The sequence below is a fragment of the Calidris pugnax genome, unplaced genomic scaffold (genome assembly GCF_001431845.1).
Source record: "Calidris pugnax isolate Ruff unplaced genomic scaffold, ASM143184v1 scaffold364, whole genome shotgun sequence".
NCBI classification, from domain to species: domain Eukaryota; kingdom Metazoa; phylum Chordata; class Aves; order Charadriiformes; family Scolopacidae; genus Calidris; species Calidris pugnax.
The window spans coordinates 607,045-621,949 of NW_015091109.1; the positions used below are offsets into that span (position 1 = coordinate 607,045).

The window sequence follows — 14,905 nt, forward strand, 5'->3', positions numbered from 1 at the left end:
GTTTGCTTCTCTCTGTCTTTGCCAAAAAGGCTCCAGAAGTAGGGTGGGGAACTTAAAACATACGATTGGAAGATGTTTTCCCTCTTATATTTGATACAGTATCTGAATGCCCATTGATTTCTTAAAGTTTTTAAATGGATGTGAATCTGTCTTTTCCTCTAACGCATGTGACCCTTAATTCTCCCTTAACAAGCTTTTCTCTGAAGCTTACAAAAGTCCATGTCACTACTGTATTTATGACATAAGTAGCTGAAGGAGAACATTGACTCTGTGTTTTATAACACCAATTTAGGAGGAATATAAATTATGTTTAGAATTGTGAATGGAATATTGAAAACACAGACAAAAGTCTAGAGATGTATATATTTATCTATATATATATTTGTATATCTATATCTGAAGGATCCTAGGGGCATAGGCCTTCATTTTCCCAAATACAACAGACTTGTAGAAAAAAATCAGTATCTTTACTATCATAAAAACTAACTAAATTGACTTGTAGAAAAAAATCAGTATCTTTACTATCATAAAAACTAACTAAATTGAAGACTGCTGCAAAGAGACAAATGGGCAGCGCCATTGATGTCATTCAAATAGAATAATGTACTATTTCATCTCTCAAAGAAAATGCAATAAATTTAATGGCTGTGAAAACAGTGCAAATTAAATGTCTTTTAAAAGGGTACAGGTTTTGCTTTGGTCAGGCAATTAATCTAAGAAAACTGCAAAAAGCTATTTAATCCTGCAACCAGCCATGTAGGTTTTCAGTTCCCTAACTGAGAATTTCCTAGTTGATTTGGACTTCAATTATAAAACCAGCCAAATTAATCGTATTGATAAAATTAATTTTTTGAAGGGGGGGACACCAAATCTTCCTACAATTATGATAAAAGGTCTTAATATTTTCTCTAACAATCCAGAACTACCATGTTCATTGTTGTTTATTTCATTATATTTACATTTTCTGTTTATTAACTTCAAAGAACTTTTCTCAAACACACCATGAGTTCCTGCCAGCAGAGGCTAATTTACCTGAGAAACGTTGATCTTTCATTTGTTTTCCTCCCACATGCTCCCAGCAAGTATGTAAGTTCTAGGCAGTGTACCAGGGTGTTAAAAATATATTGAAGAAATTTATTATAGAGGTTGAAAGTTTACTAGGAGTCACTCAAAAAACTTAAATGGAATCTCCTCCAAAGCTACCAAAGGTTTAAGTGACAATTGGGATTATTCCCGAAGGATAATTTTAGGGCTTTAAAATAATAATTTTAGAAAACAGTAGAACATCTATGTGTATGCATATGTGTAAGCATTCATGCACACCCTCTGCTACAGTTTCCACCTCTTGCAGACTTTTTTTTTTTTAATTGGGGTGGGAGTATTTTGGGGTGTTTTTTTGTTTGTTTGTTTGGGGGAGTTTTTTCCCCACATAAGAGGTATCAGGGCAAAACAAGGAAAGTGCCTTTGAAGAAAACAAAGAAAGATACACTGAGCCTATGATAATTTGTGAGCCAACTCAAAAAATTATTTTACAATAAAAGCAACATTAAAACTAAGCAGGTTGAAAATACACAGCCAAATGAAAGCATTTTTATTGTGATGGATATTTAAAAAGAAGTTAGAGAGATAAGCTAGGCACATTACTTAAAAGTGGCATTCTGTAAGAATGACACAAACTATAGACCCAGACCAAAGTATATACAGTCAGACTAGTTAGAGTCTACATAGAAGTTTACAGGTCATACAACAGCACTTGTAATGATGCAACTGCTTTGCAACTGTAGAAAACAACCCCCAAATTGTACTTCTAAAAAATCAAACACAAAAAGGCTCAAATTAGATGGAGTTTGAATTTGGATGAAAACAGAAACCGGGATATTCCAGTGCTTTGACAAAGGAATCACATTCTAAACTCAGTATTAATGATATTTTCTAATATGCTGTCATTCTTCATGGGATACTTAGTTTCTTAATTTGGGCATGGAATTCTGTAAGCCAAAGACTTTGCAAAGAAACTTGGAATGTGAAGGCTGTAGCAGGTTCTCTGAGTTTGTTCTGAGTATTTAAAGAAATACAGGGTAGAGCAGTGGGCCCAGGTCTGGAAAAAAACAGGCCCAGCTGCTTAGGTCATAATGTGAGGCTGATATTCCCAATTAGCAAATTTAAGAGAGGTAAGGAAAAGGACTAGACTTTTGCCTCTAAAAGGACAGGCATATAGCAACTTAATAGGTGGAGGAGATAAAGAAGCACAGAGGCATTCTGGGAGATTGCTCCATCATCTCTTACTAAAATAAAAGACTGAATCTGAAACTTGACAGAAGAGGGGCTGTGTTCTAGATGGCAGAAGACCCGACCTATTCATGGAGAGGAAAGAGCAGTAGTTTCTTTTAATAAGTAAGACAAATTAGACATACATGGAAGCAAGCCTCCCTAACTTGGGAAGAATTTTTCTTTCTGTAGGATGACGAATAAGCAGATTTTACTTTCTAAATATCTTAGAAAGAATCTTTTTGTCATTGAATCTAGTTCCTTGAGAACCAGTTTCAAAACCTAAATGTAACAATAAAACTTTAACATTTAGGTGTTTTCCTAAAGTAACTAGGAATAAGTAAGAGGAAATGATGTTTTAGATTTGTAAAGGGCAATTCCATAGAAAAAAAAAAAACATTACTAAGTCAGAAAAAAACCCATGACCTACAACAACTTTTATTGCAACTGCCAGATAAGAGAAATTACATATACAAGGTCTTAATCTTCAATATAAGAATGTGAATTGAAGAAAAATAGACAAGAGATCAATTTCTCCATTGTACTCTAAGATCAGTCCCATTTTTTCTAATCAGTGCAGTGTTCTTCTAAAAAATACTTAGCTGAAAATAGATCAACTGCAAGTGAATACACAGGTATAAATATTTATTATGATTTTTTTCTAATATGACCTACATATTAGAATACATCAACAGAATAAATATAGTACACAGATAGTACACAGTTCCACATTGTGTTTTTGGTCTAGTCTGTAAAACAGTAGTTTACTTGCACCTTATTTTTGCATTTTAGTGACCTCTGGTGGTTATATTCAAAACAAATGGCTGTTCACCGATTACCTTGAACTTAAAAAAAAAAGGGAAAACTATTAATTCTCAAAAAAGATCAAACACTTTTGACATACAGTATGTGAAAGTTTACTTCATCCTGTAAAATAAGGATGAGGCTTCTTTTCTTTCCTGTTTTTCTACTTTTTCAGGACTTAACATTTGGATCTTCAGGACTACTGTACAACAAATTGTTTAAGCAACAACAACAAAAAGGTTAATAATGCAGATTGAACCTCAATGATATAGGAACTATTCTTAAGTAAATGTGTAACTGGGTAAGACAGTAGGGGGTAGAAATAAAGAAACAGATTTTAACATGTAAGACTGCAGTAGTGTCCTGCCTGAATCTCTGTTAGGTCCTGTACCACTTTAGAAGTACAAAAGAAATCACAAATAACTGGGTGAGCGCATAATGAGGTAAGAATAAGCTATGAAGGGATTGTGGCTGAGTGATAAAAATTGGAAAGAAAACTTGGTGTACACACAGTACACAGTGAGTAAAAATAATTTCAGAATCGCATCTTCACAGGTTCTAAACTGACTTTCCACACTTGGGAACAAAATTTGGGGGCTATAGGAGATAGCTCTGCAGAAAGATCACCTCTGGCTAACAGGGGTCAAACAAGCAAATAGCAATAGAAGCTACTAGAATGGAAGAAGAAACAAAATACAGAACCAGCTACAAACAGATCACTCCAATCTTAAGTCTGTAAGACCTGGAACACAGAGAGTCATTTTAGATTATGTTGTTCTGACAGGCTACAGCTTGGTTTTGACACTTCCTAAATCCCAGCAGCCACCAAGAAACTTCAGCTGGAGCATCAGCTGGCTCATGTAAGAGGATAAATTACTGTATTAAAATATGATGCATTATCTGATGCTGGTTTAAAGTTTTGGATTTTGTTGTCTGGGGTTTTTTTAAAGCATCACACAACATACAATACCTAACAACCTACAAGAATGTTCAAATTCACAGGTTCACCTACTTCCTTTCTGGGGGGACAGTGTTGAGCAGAGGGGAACACAACCGTAGATCAGAAATTCCTAAATGACTCCGTTCTACTTTTCCTATAAATGAACTATCAAGTTTTGTGCACTGCCTACAGTTATCTTATTTTAGATTATATATGCTAAAATGCATTTGAAGACATGAAAAAATTTGGATTCAATTCTTTTTCTCATTCTAATTTTGTGTAAGCATTCTTAATAAAATATTTAAAAATAAATCCTTCTTTTCTCAATGAATTTATATAAACATTAATTTTAATTCACATAAGAATGAGGCCAGAAAACTATAATAAAAAATAATTTTCCTTTCTAGTCCTGTTTAAATGTCACTGGTCTGAACTTCTTTTTTGAAGTACAGGTGTATTGCTAAAAATGCTAAATTCCATTTGTGAATAATTATGTTCACATGAACAAACAAAAAACTTAAAAGTATAGCTCACTGTCAAAATTGCTTCAATCTATTGCTTTTACATACACAAAGCAGATTAGGATATGTATTTTCTATGATAGAAACTGGGAAGCTAGGGAAACTGTCACTGAATACATTAGTGCCAAACATCTAAACTAATACCTAAAGCCAAAAGTTATATGCCCATCTCAAAACTACTTTTGAGTATGTTTTACTGGAACTTTTTGAAATTAAATGTCAGAAAAATCTGCTACATACAAGACTGCAGTTAAATTGCAACCTGCAATTCAATTGACATGCAACTGTCAATACTGAAAGACTTTGTTAAACTTCAGTGACCATAACGGCTCTTTCCCTACTTTGTTTGTCATAAAACAAACAAAAAAGCCCTAGGTAATAACAAAAAATGTTTTGAGTTCAGCTTTCACTGCAGAACTGAAATGTTAAGCAATATAGCAAGATAATCATAATCATTCTTAATATTCATTAAGAAGAAAACAGTGGGACCTAGAACAACAAAAAATCTTTAGCAGCATTGCCAAAAACGCCAGCTATTGACCGATAACTACATGTTCCTAAACTGCAGATCTGCACAGTATGGAAGCCTTTCTTATGTGTGTTTAGTAGTTGTTTGTCATGCTCAAACACCCATTACATTTAAATCCTGACTTCATGTCATGAAGTAGAAATGTCACGTTCACACTTTAAAAAGTTATTAAATAGCACATTCTTTCAAGGTTACTGTCTTGGTTTGAGCAACACAGGACTAATTTCTCTTCTATTGCCTGGGAAAACTGCACTTTCAGAAGACTCTAGTGTCCGAATTTGTGAAAATACTTCATAGGCAGCTAGGCTCTGGGGGTTTCAAGGTCTCAGGGTTTCCGAGCCTTGCCAGGTGCAAGGATGAGGAGGAGCAAGACCCAGGCACTTGACCCAAGCTGGCCACCAGGATTATTTCATACCATGAACATCACATTCAATATCAATCAGAAAGTTTGGTGAGAAGCTCTCTTCTCTTCCATGATGGCTGCAATCCTGAGAACTTCTTGCCCCGTGCCGAACCCCGAGCCCTTCCCCTCCCCTCAAAGCATCAGCACTCACAGTGTCTGACATAAATAGTAAAAGCGTTAATAAAACTCCCCCTGAAAAAGAAAAATAATTAAAAATAACATTACCTCAGAAACAGGTACATTTTCTTCCAGTTCAGATGTGTGTAATGCCAGTAAACCAATCACTCGAGCAACTTTGGCACGTCTGCACATCAAATAAAGTTTTTGTAGGTACACAAAAAACTATTTCAAAAGCAATTACATCTTGTTTATATTTTAACCAGATTGTTAAGGGCAGGAAATACTTGAAGTGCTATTTAAAGCTCAGATTTTCTTCTTATTTCTATTTACTTTGTATCATCAAGTTATTATTTTACCTTAATTTAGTTATAAGTTCATGCATAAAGCCATTTCTTTCCTTTAGCACTGAAGAATGAAGATTTTTAATTTGTTATAGTCTTACTAATCAGTCATGCTCATGTTCAGTTTTCTGATAACAGAGAAAACCCCTATAGATAATTTTAAATTTTTCCATATAGCTGACAAAACAGAAATTAAAGCTGTATCAGCAAATCAGTTTTAAGTATTTCTTTAAAAAAAACCACCGGAATAATAAAATCATTATCTATGAAACAAACAGCAGAGGGCACTATCACATTGAATAAACCAACACATACTATAATAGTAGTAAAAGATCTCTAACTGTAGCCTTTTTTTAAAACACCTGTCAGAAATATTTCAATGTTTTTAAGCAACATTATTTGATACACTAAATTATATAACTTTCAGATAAAATTTTAGAGATTTTCTATAATCTTTAGTCCCATGAAGTAGCAATATACTATTAATTCAAATGCTGAAAAAATTCAATGTTATATACACCATCATACTGCCAGTCAGGTGCCACAGCAGTTTGATAGGCTCAAACACTCCTCAAATACCCTGCTAAAGGATATTGGCAATAAAATTCAGTGATAATTCCATATTTGAAAAAAAATCAATTTAAAATAATTTTTACTTACATATCCCAGTTGGCGGCTGCACGCAGCTGCTGTATCAATATAGGAAACTATAGTTTAAAGAAGATAAAGAAACATTAGTCATTTTCAATCACCTGATACATCCCAGTGATTAACAAAAATATCAAAATATCAATAATTGCATAAAAATGGATTTAAATAACATTTGCAAAAAGCATTATCATACACAAATACTGCCAATATTGTCCAAACATTGATTAAAAAAAAAGGGCTGAGAGTAAAAATATAATTTCTTTCTATATCCTTGCCTTAAACTGAACTGCTAAACATGTATCAGTGTGTTAAAAAAAATAACAAACCTACAATTTTTTGTTATGAATAGCACTATACAGAGCAAAAAAAACTCTGATACTTTCAATCTACAAACACAGAGGTCATCATATATTATTACCCAACAAGTACTTTATAAATGAAACTTATTTTGTAACAATGGACAAAAATAGTTGGCAAATAATAGAATAATGAGTGGACTGTTAACACAAATAATTAGCCACTTAAGAGCCAAACTGCATAATAACTAACTCATTTTTAAAATGTTCTGTTAATTGGAAATTCAGTTACTGGATTATCATCCCCAAAAAATTCTCCAATGATAATGTAATACACCTTCCAGCAATTCTGTTTCCTGTTCTCACATGAATTCTATGGCATAAGACGTACCACTGCTTCCAACTTGAATGCTCCTCATTGAATTTTTCCTGGCAGTGCAATTTTGCCCTTGGTATCTATATATCCAGCAATGACACATGTCAGAATATGACTTAGGAGCATTAGTGTAAATGTAGGAGAACAAGGTAGTTTACTTTTTATTAAATAAACTCAAAAGTGCATGTCTCAGGATAGCCTCTGTGATGTTTTTACATAATGGGAAAAATAAGTCTATTTCTCTTCTGCACACACAACACTCAAATTTCTCAAACCACTACAGAGGATACTAGTGAAATTGTTTATCTAGTAGAAAATGGTTTTTGAAAGGTGAAACCACCCTTTAACTATACACTAAAGCAGACTGTTCAGAAAGCATGCTCACCCTTGAAGCAGTGCTAAATGGAAGTTCTACTGTATGTGCTTTAGAAAGTTTTTCTTGCTCTTCTTTACAGACATACAGTCAAATAAAATTGATCTAACAATTCAAACTTGAACTTTTTTCAATCTTCTCTGTCACTTAATGATTTACAAAGACTGACATTTTATCATATGTTATTTCACACTCTATATCAAGGATAGTTTTTATTCCAGACTTTTTACTAATACAACAAATCTACATGTAAATGTACCTGAAATCTAAGAGAAAAAATTTGTTTCCCTCAGCTCTTTTAAAAAATATTTTGTAATTTAGGAATAAGTAGGTAGGAGTTTAGAAATTTATTATTTTTTTCATTATTTTGTACTTATTTGCCACATTATTTTTGTCGGTACACCAATGATTTCTTGAAATATAAGTAAAAGCAGTTGATTTTTGCTACAATGGCAAGTATATAAATCATACTGATTCCTTCAAAGGTTTATTATTTACCAGCTGAGAGCTAATTAGCTTGCTTGCAACTTCCTTGCGGACAGCCACAGTAGACAGATAATACAGTAAGTTCAGTTTAGAACGTGCTGCTCCTGTATTCTTCTCAGTGGAATCAAGCAGTGAACATACTCGTTGCAAGAAGTCATTCCAGTCCATGTCTCTCATAGATGATAACTTCTCAGCTAACCATAAGAAGCAAAACAAGTAGTTAAAGACAAAGGCTCTCAAAACCAACATAAGTAATTCCAAATTTGAATCTAATTATAATTTTAGTAGTTAAAGTATTAAACAAAAACGTGATAATTCATGTCTGAAGATTACAGAAATAAAAAAAAAAGAAGTAGGAAGAGAGACAAAGAATAAAAAGGTAGCAATAAAAGCCTCAAAACATTTTTGAAAGCGCAACCCGGCTAAGCCCTTGGACTTCACTTAAATAAACATTTATCAGCATATTTAAGAAAGGCAGCAGTGTCCTTACTTATTACTAATTCTTAATAAGAATGTGCCATTTAATTAGAGTAAATTTGAGGCAAAAAACTAATAAAAGTCAGCAAATTCTCCTCAGAATCAATGAAGTGAACATGTATATACGTTATTCATACAGGTAGGTATCCATGTAGTTAAGCCTTAGTATCAGACCATAGATGACTTCAGGATGAACACAAAGTAGTCAAGTCACTAGAACAATTAACGTAAATCAATTGACTGACCAATGTACATGAACAGAGAATTTTCAGACTTCCTAACTAGTCTCAGTGAATAACTTCACTCTAGCAGCCACACATGCCCCTCAGTTTTGGTTGGTTATTCATTAACAACTCATCTGCCATCCTGATATGCTTCAGTACAGAATATTTAAAAGCATGTCTTCTGGTTTTTACTCTGATTTTACACTTAAGTAACAACACCTACTAATGATGGCAGTTATAATTTCCATTTGTAAAGGTGAAAAGAGGTTTGGACTTCAGGTATTTATCTTAATTTTTCCATACTGTCTTAAATCATTATTGATAAGCAGCATCAAATTCAGTATCTTCAAAAACAATCAGAAAATTGTCCAAAAAAAAAATCTACAACCCTGAAAGTGTTACAACCATAAAAACCACTGTCCCATATTAAACAAATACAGACAACAATAGTTAACCATATCAGAACGTCAGTCTGATAATTAAGCTACTTAAATGCTATATGAAATAAAATACCACCCCCTGAGGCACTTGTATCTGACCATTTTTGCCTAGGATGTTAGGCAAATCGAAAATATTTTCCATTACTACAGTCTTGATTGAAAGACTAGGGGATGTTGTCTTCCTTTCCAACTATAGAATTCCTTCCAAAAATGAACTCTCCAAAAAACAGACTTTATAGAAAGAAAAAATGAGCTTTTATGTCTCGGAAGAGGTGCTATATGAATTCTAGGACTTCATATCTAGCTGACATCCCTCTTCAAGCACAGTGAAGTGTAATAATACCTCCTTAAATAGACTAGAGGAAATTTTCCGGGGGAAGAAACATTACACTCATGATAATGAACAGCCTTTAGTTTCCAGAAATAACAGCAGCCTTTCTAGACATTAAAAACAACACCAACACAAACCCTGAACAACTCCACACTATCTTTTGGGACATGATTCCCATGACATCTCATGATTAAAGGCAGGACTGGCAAGGCTGCCTAGTATTACAGCTGATCAACACTGCACATTTTAAGATCCTGCTTTCATCTGCTTCTCTACCTTTGTCAAATTTTAATTTACTTGGTTGAATACGTCACTTAAAATATCTCAGTTGTTCAAAAAAAAGAAAACCCACAGGCAAAAATTATGCTGCTTTTCCCCACTAAAACAGTGTTGACTGTCTTATTTTAAAAGCTTTTGAGCTTTGTAGCTAAAGGCGGCAGAAGAGGAAGGATGTATAACTGTTAGCACTTGAAAAGTCAGCTCAAAATTGTTTTAGCTAAAACCATTACATATGCAAGTGCAGTTTCAGAAAAGTTAGGAGTTCTCCAACTGTGACAGCTCATCATCTGTAAAGGGAGGGTATAGGTCTTGTGACAGCGAGTTGCACCATCATATGCAAAACCTAAGTTTTAACAACTTCAGCAGATCCATACCTGAATATGTTGGTATATGTAAAGTTTTCAAGTCAAATTTAACTGGCACTTGCTTCATTATCTGAAAAATTAAACAAACACAATTACAACTAAGTTTTAATACATTTCTGGAAATCTCTCAGTAGTTAAACATGAGAACACACGGATGCAAAAATTATACAGGATAGGTGTACAAACCACTGCTCATTACTGAGGCATTTTCCAGTGTTTTCTGGTATGTATTTCTTTCAAGAAGATATTTAAGATTTAACTCTATGCTTTTAATTAAATTGTTAGTATTTCCATTTAAGTGTTTTTTTTTAATGGGAATACCAAATGATAGGCTTTTTTTCAGTTAACATGTATCTTGTAGAAAAATACTCATATTTGGATTTTAAAAGTTACAGAAAGGAACTATCCAGCCGAGAGCTCATGAAATGTTTCAGCAATTAATTACCATACAGTAAATATATATATATACACACACACTAGATCAATCTAGAATATAAGAAGTCATATTATCACCAACTAATAATTTGTAAGGTATGGGATTTTTTTTCCCCCACAACACATCTTTTTCTGGTACATCGTGCAATTGGATGACTGCTCAGTGACTGAGCATTCGAGTGTGATTTTCAGTAACTAAAGCGTACAAAAAAAAAAGATAACTGTACACTGGAATTTAGCCTTTGACAAACGTAGCCTAGGTGTAACTGGAGAGCTATTTTCTAAAAAAGGTCTTCAATTCTACAGATCTGCAGAACACAGGGAAATTTTACAATACAAGATGACATTTCAGCTTTTAAAATTCTGCCAGCACCAAGTAAATCCCTTTGCAGGAGATTAAACTGCAAGCTCTTCAGCTTTACCAGGTATCAGTATCATCCTTTAGTCTGAAGATCGCCAAGTACGCAATGACTCTGATCACATGTCCCTGGAATTTAGTGGGCTATTTTGCATTACTTCTGAGTCTGGCGTGGCACAGTAAGGAGATTAGTCTCCATGTGCACACTGGTATCTATGCTTACCCTTAATCTCATCTCTTATAGTAAGAAGAGAAGCAGTGAAAGGCTAAAGCTTTGTGTCAGAGTCCTGAGGCAGAACTGAGGATTTACAGAGGTGGCTTTCAAATGCATCATTACCTTTGAAATCCTCCTCTGGCAAAAACGTCCCCCACCCCAAGCACATTAAAACAGTATTGTTAGGTAGTTACTATACCTCGATGTGTAAGGCTTTTAATTTTTGAGGGTGCTCGGAATTCCATTAAAACAAACAAAAAGATTGTTATATTAGAGCCATACAGCAACTAAAGGCTGTAAGACTTTCCTAATGAGCTAGATGGTCTCTTCCAATGAAAAGTGTTGCATTCCCTGCACCTGCCACTTACTGAGTAAAGTTGCTAAAATTACTTCATTTTTTTTCCACAGAAATAAAAGAAAGACTCAACAGGCTCTTACCTATCATTCCTTCTACCAATACTACACACATGTCCATACATACAAATTACATTGTCATTGCAGCACAGACCTCTGACTCCCTTTTGTTCTCCCCTTTGCTGCCAAGCAAGCGTCAGTTTCTGCTCAAGAGACTCAGCACAAACTGTCACCACATTAGAATCCGTATGACAGAAACCAGATGGACATTTTTGTAACTTCAGGTTTTGTTTTCCAGAGAAAGTTAGTATTTATTAGAAACATTATCACATCTAGAACTTAGTTACTCTGTAAAGGTATAACTCCTAATCTAGAAGTCTTCATAGATGGCTTTGTTTTGAGTATACCAGAACACACCCAGTTGTGTGTTCATTTAAGTAATAGATATCAAAACAAGTTACCAGAAAACAAATCTACAAAAGCATTGAACACAACATTTAGTAGTTTCTATTTCTTGTAAGACATTATTTAATACTAGTATTCAATCCCAAAATAACTTGTTCTCCAAACTAGCAACACAATAGGATTATAAAAGACCGCCAAAAAATTGCATGAGAGCTTGCCAGATGACTGGGTGGAACTGCTTTAAAATGAGAATTATAAAATACAGGAAATGAGTTTCACCCTGATTAAAGATTTATCTGCAAAAATAGCCTCACCCATAAGTTCCTGAATCTTATATTTTATTTTGCTATACCTTTGGATTGTCAATGATTGGTGTTACGATAAGATCAGATTCAGTGTAAATGAGCTCTTTCAATGTTGACTCCATATCCTGCTGACTTGAGCATGTATTTTTAGCCTAGAATGACAACAAAGTTTTTTAATAAACTGTTTTGCAGAAAAAAAGAAAGTTCATTCTCCAAATATTTTATTTCAACATTATACCACACAGTTTTGCCATATAAACAACATATTCTACATTACTTTTTATTTATGTAGTAGCAGATAGAACCAACTCAAAATTATGATTTAAAAAAAACATGTTAGAAGAAAACGTACCAGGTCCAAAAAACTTGCAATCTAAGTTTAAAAAAAGTAGACTGAGAAGAAAGAAAATAACATTATCTCTATTATACATTGGAAAAAGGAGGCTTAGCATCTTGCTTAACTCTTACATCTGAATTTCTGCAGGTATTTTTTTTAAATGATTTGAAGGCTGTAGGAACTGCTTTTCTGTTATAATTATCCAAGGATGGAGAAGAAAGTTGATTTTGCCACAGACATAGACTAAAACTCTAACTATAAAGATACCACCATCTCTTAGTACTATTTATCTACTCACCTTTTGCAAGCATGAGTCTCTTTGTGGAGAATTTTGGATTGGGGCAGTAGTAGTATCACTTACTTCTACTGCAGTGCTAGTTCGAGGAGTGGGGCGAGAACTTGAAGAAAGACAAAAAGTAAAGAAAAAAAAACAACAAAGAGCACAGCTTAAATTTCACTGCAAACTACATTTACTGTTGTTCTTTTGAAGCTTTCATGCCATGCAGTAAGCTTTCAAAGTTGAAAAACACAAATGATGCTATGCCTGGTCTACCAACTAAACATGAAGTTCCTGTCTTTAATATGCCCTGACGAGGTTAGGATTTGTTTGTCAGTTGGAAGCGAGAAGGACCTGGCGGTTTCTTCCCCCTCTCCTTTGTTAAATGAATGTCATTTGATTACCTTCTCACCCATAGTCAGTTCTCCAAACTGGAGGCTAAAAATGTGATTATCTTAATGACAAACAGCATAGGAAAAGAATTAACTTGACAAAAAATTGCCATTTATTTTACATTATTCTCTTCTGACTGTTAACTCTTGATTGGGTAATGGGAATTAAAAACTGCCTGATTCTCATGGATGAATGTGAACTGGCTTTACTTTTCAGTTTATCTTTTTAAAAAAATATCACTTCTAACTAGAAAATGAAGAAAGGGGAGACCAGCAATTGCAAATCAGCAATTTCCATAAAGCTGCTAGTGAATTTATTTTCGTAGTACATATTAATTTAAATCAAAGTGTTAAAAAAGAACTTTAGAATTCTTCAAAGTGGCAGGGCAGGAAACTAATTTAATCAACAACTTCAAATGAATGTTTTTTCTTGATTAGCAGAAAGTAATATACATATTTAGCTGCAAATCACTTATTTCCTAGAAAAAGCAACTAAATTAAAAACACAAACACCAATGATTTTCATGAGTATCTTTAATTTTGTTAACTAAAGATACTCATGAAAATCAATGACCAAATGGCCAGCATAGTTGTTCATATCCTTATTTTATTAAAAAAGTTCTTTTATCTATTTGGGGTGCCAAAATATTCTCTACTAGCTAGATAAAACTACATAAAATGTCTTAATTCCTATGGTAAAAAATACATCAGGATCTGCTTGGAAGTTTAAGCAGTCTTATTTCCTACACCAAAAAAAGCAGGATTTCCAGGTAGGAGGCTGAACAAATTTTCTACGTTCTCACATGCTTCAAATGCTTTGTTAAATATATATATTTATTTTTTTTTTTTAATAACTAATTTGCTTTCATATGTGTTTGAGGGACAGAAAATCTTTCCTACTTTTTCAGTTCTCATCTGATTTCTCAGTTTAAAAGAAGACAAGTGATTACTGAACTGAGTTAGTTGAAATTATTAAGATCTATTCCTTTTGCCCATGTAGAAGGAGCTACTGCTGTCAAAAGCTGATTAACCAATTCAGCAGCTAAGTAAATTCTGGTGCCAAGTAGGCAGCTTCCTTCCACTTTAATTTTTTAAAACTTCGGCAGCTAACACATGGTCCTTTGAGAAATTTAATCATTCAAGCAAATATAATTTCAGAAAAGAAGAAATAAAAAACCCCCTCTGTATTGCACTTCAAATTTCATATTAAAATAAATGTATTTATCATAAATAAAATATATTTTTCTACTTGCATTCCTGACATAATTTGCAGTACATGTTATTATATCAAGCGTTTATAATGCCATTGCAGCCTTTCTTCTCAGACAATCCCTAAAGCAAACAGCAAATGCCATTTTAAATTATGACTAGCTTGGCTTAAGCTGTGATGGTTGAAGTTGTAAGTGAGATGAGAAGACTTCATTAAAACCAACTGAAACAACTGGAAAATTATATATGCTATCATGCACAATAGCCCTATTTCAGGTTACATAAGAACTTGAAAGACTATTTAATTTTAAACTGGAATATTTCTGCTTGATGAGAACAAGAACAAAACCTATATTACTAGATAATCTTCCTGGCTAGAAAGCTAGTACAAAGTT

At 33.6% G+C, this 14,905-nt stretch overlaps 1 protein-coding gene across 1 annotated transcript in view; it reads right to left on the reverse strand.

Annotated features, from left to right (window-relative positions):
• The window catches only part of ULK4 (unc-51 like kinase 4), a 228,272-nt gene that overhangs the window by 195,858 nt on the left and 17,509 nt on the right, over positions 1 to 14,905 (reverse strand). The window contains exons 13-18 of the mRNA XM_014958034.1: positions 12,931 to 13,030; positions 12,343 to 12,447; positions 10,234 to 10,294; positions 8,121 to 8,302; positions 6,587 to 6,633; positions 5,691 to 5,769 (exon numbers count right to left, since the gene is read on the reverse strand). Coding sequence (XP_014813520.1) covers positions 5,691 to 5,769; positions 6,587 to 6,633; positions 8,121 to 8,302; positions 10,234 to 10,294; positions 12,343 to 12,447; positions 12,931 to 13,030 — 574 coding nt within the window. The remainder of the gene's footprint in view (positions 1 to 5,690; positions 5,770 to 6,586; positions 6,634 to 8,120; positions 8,303 to 10,233; positions 10,295 to 12,342; positions 12,448 to 12,930; positions 13,031 to 14,905) is intronic.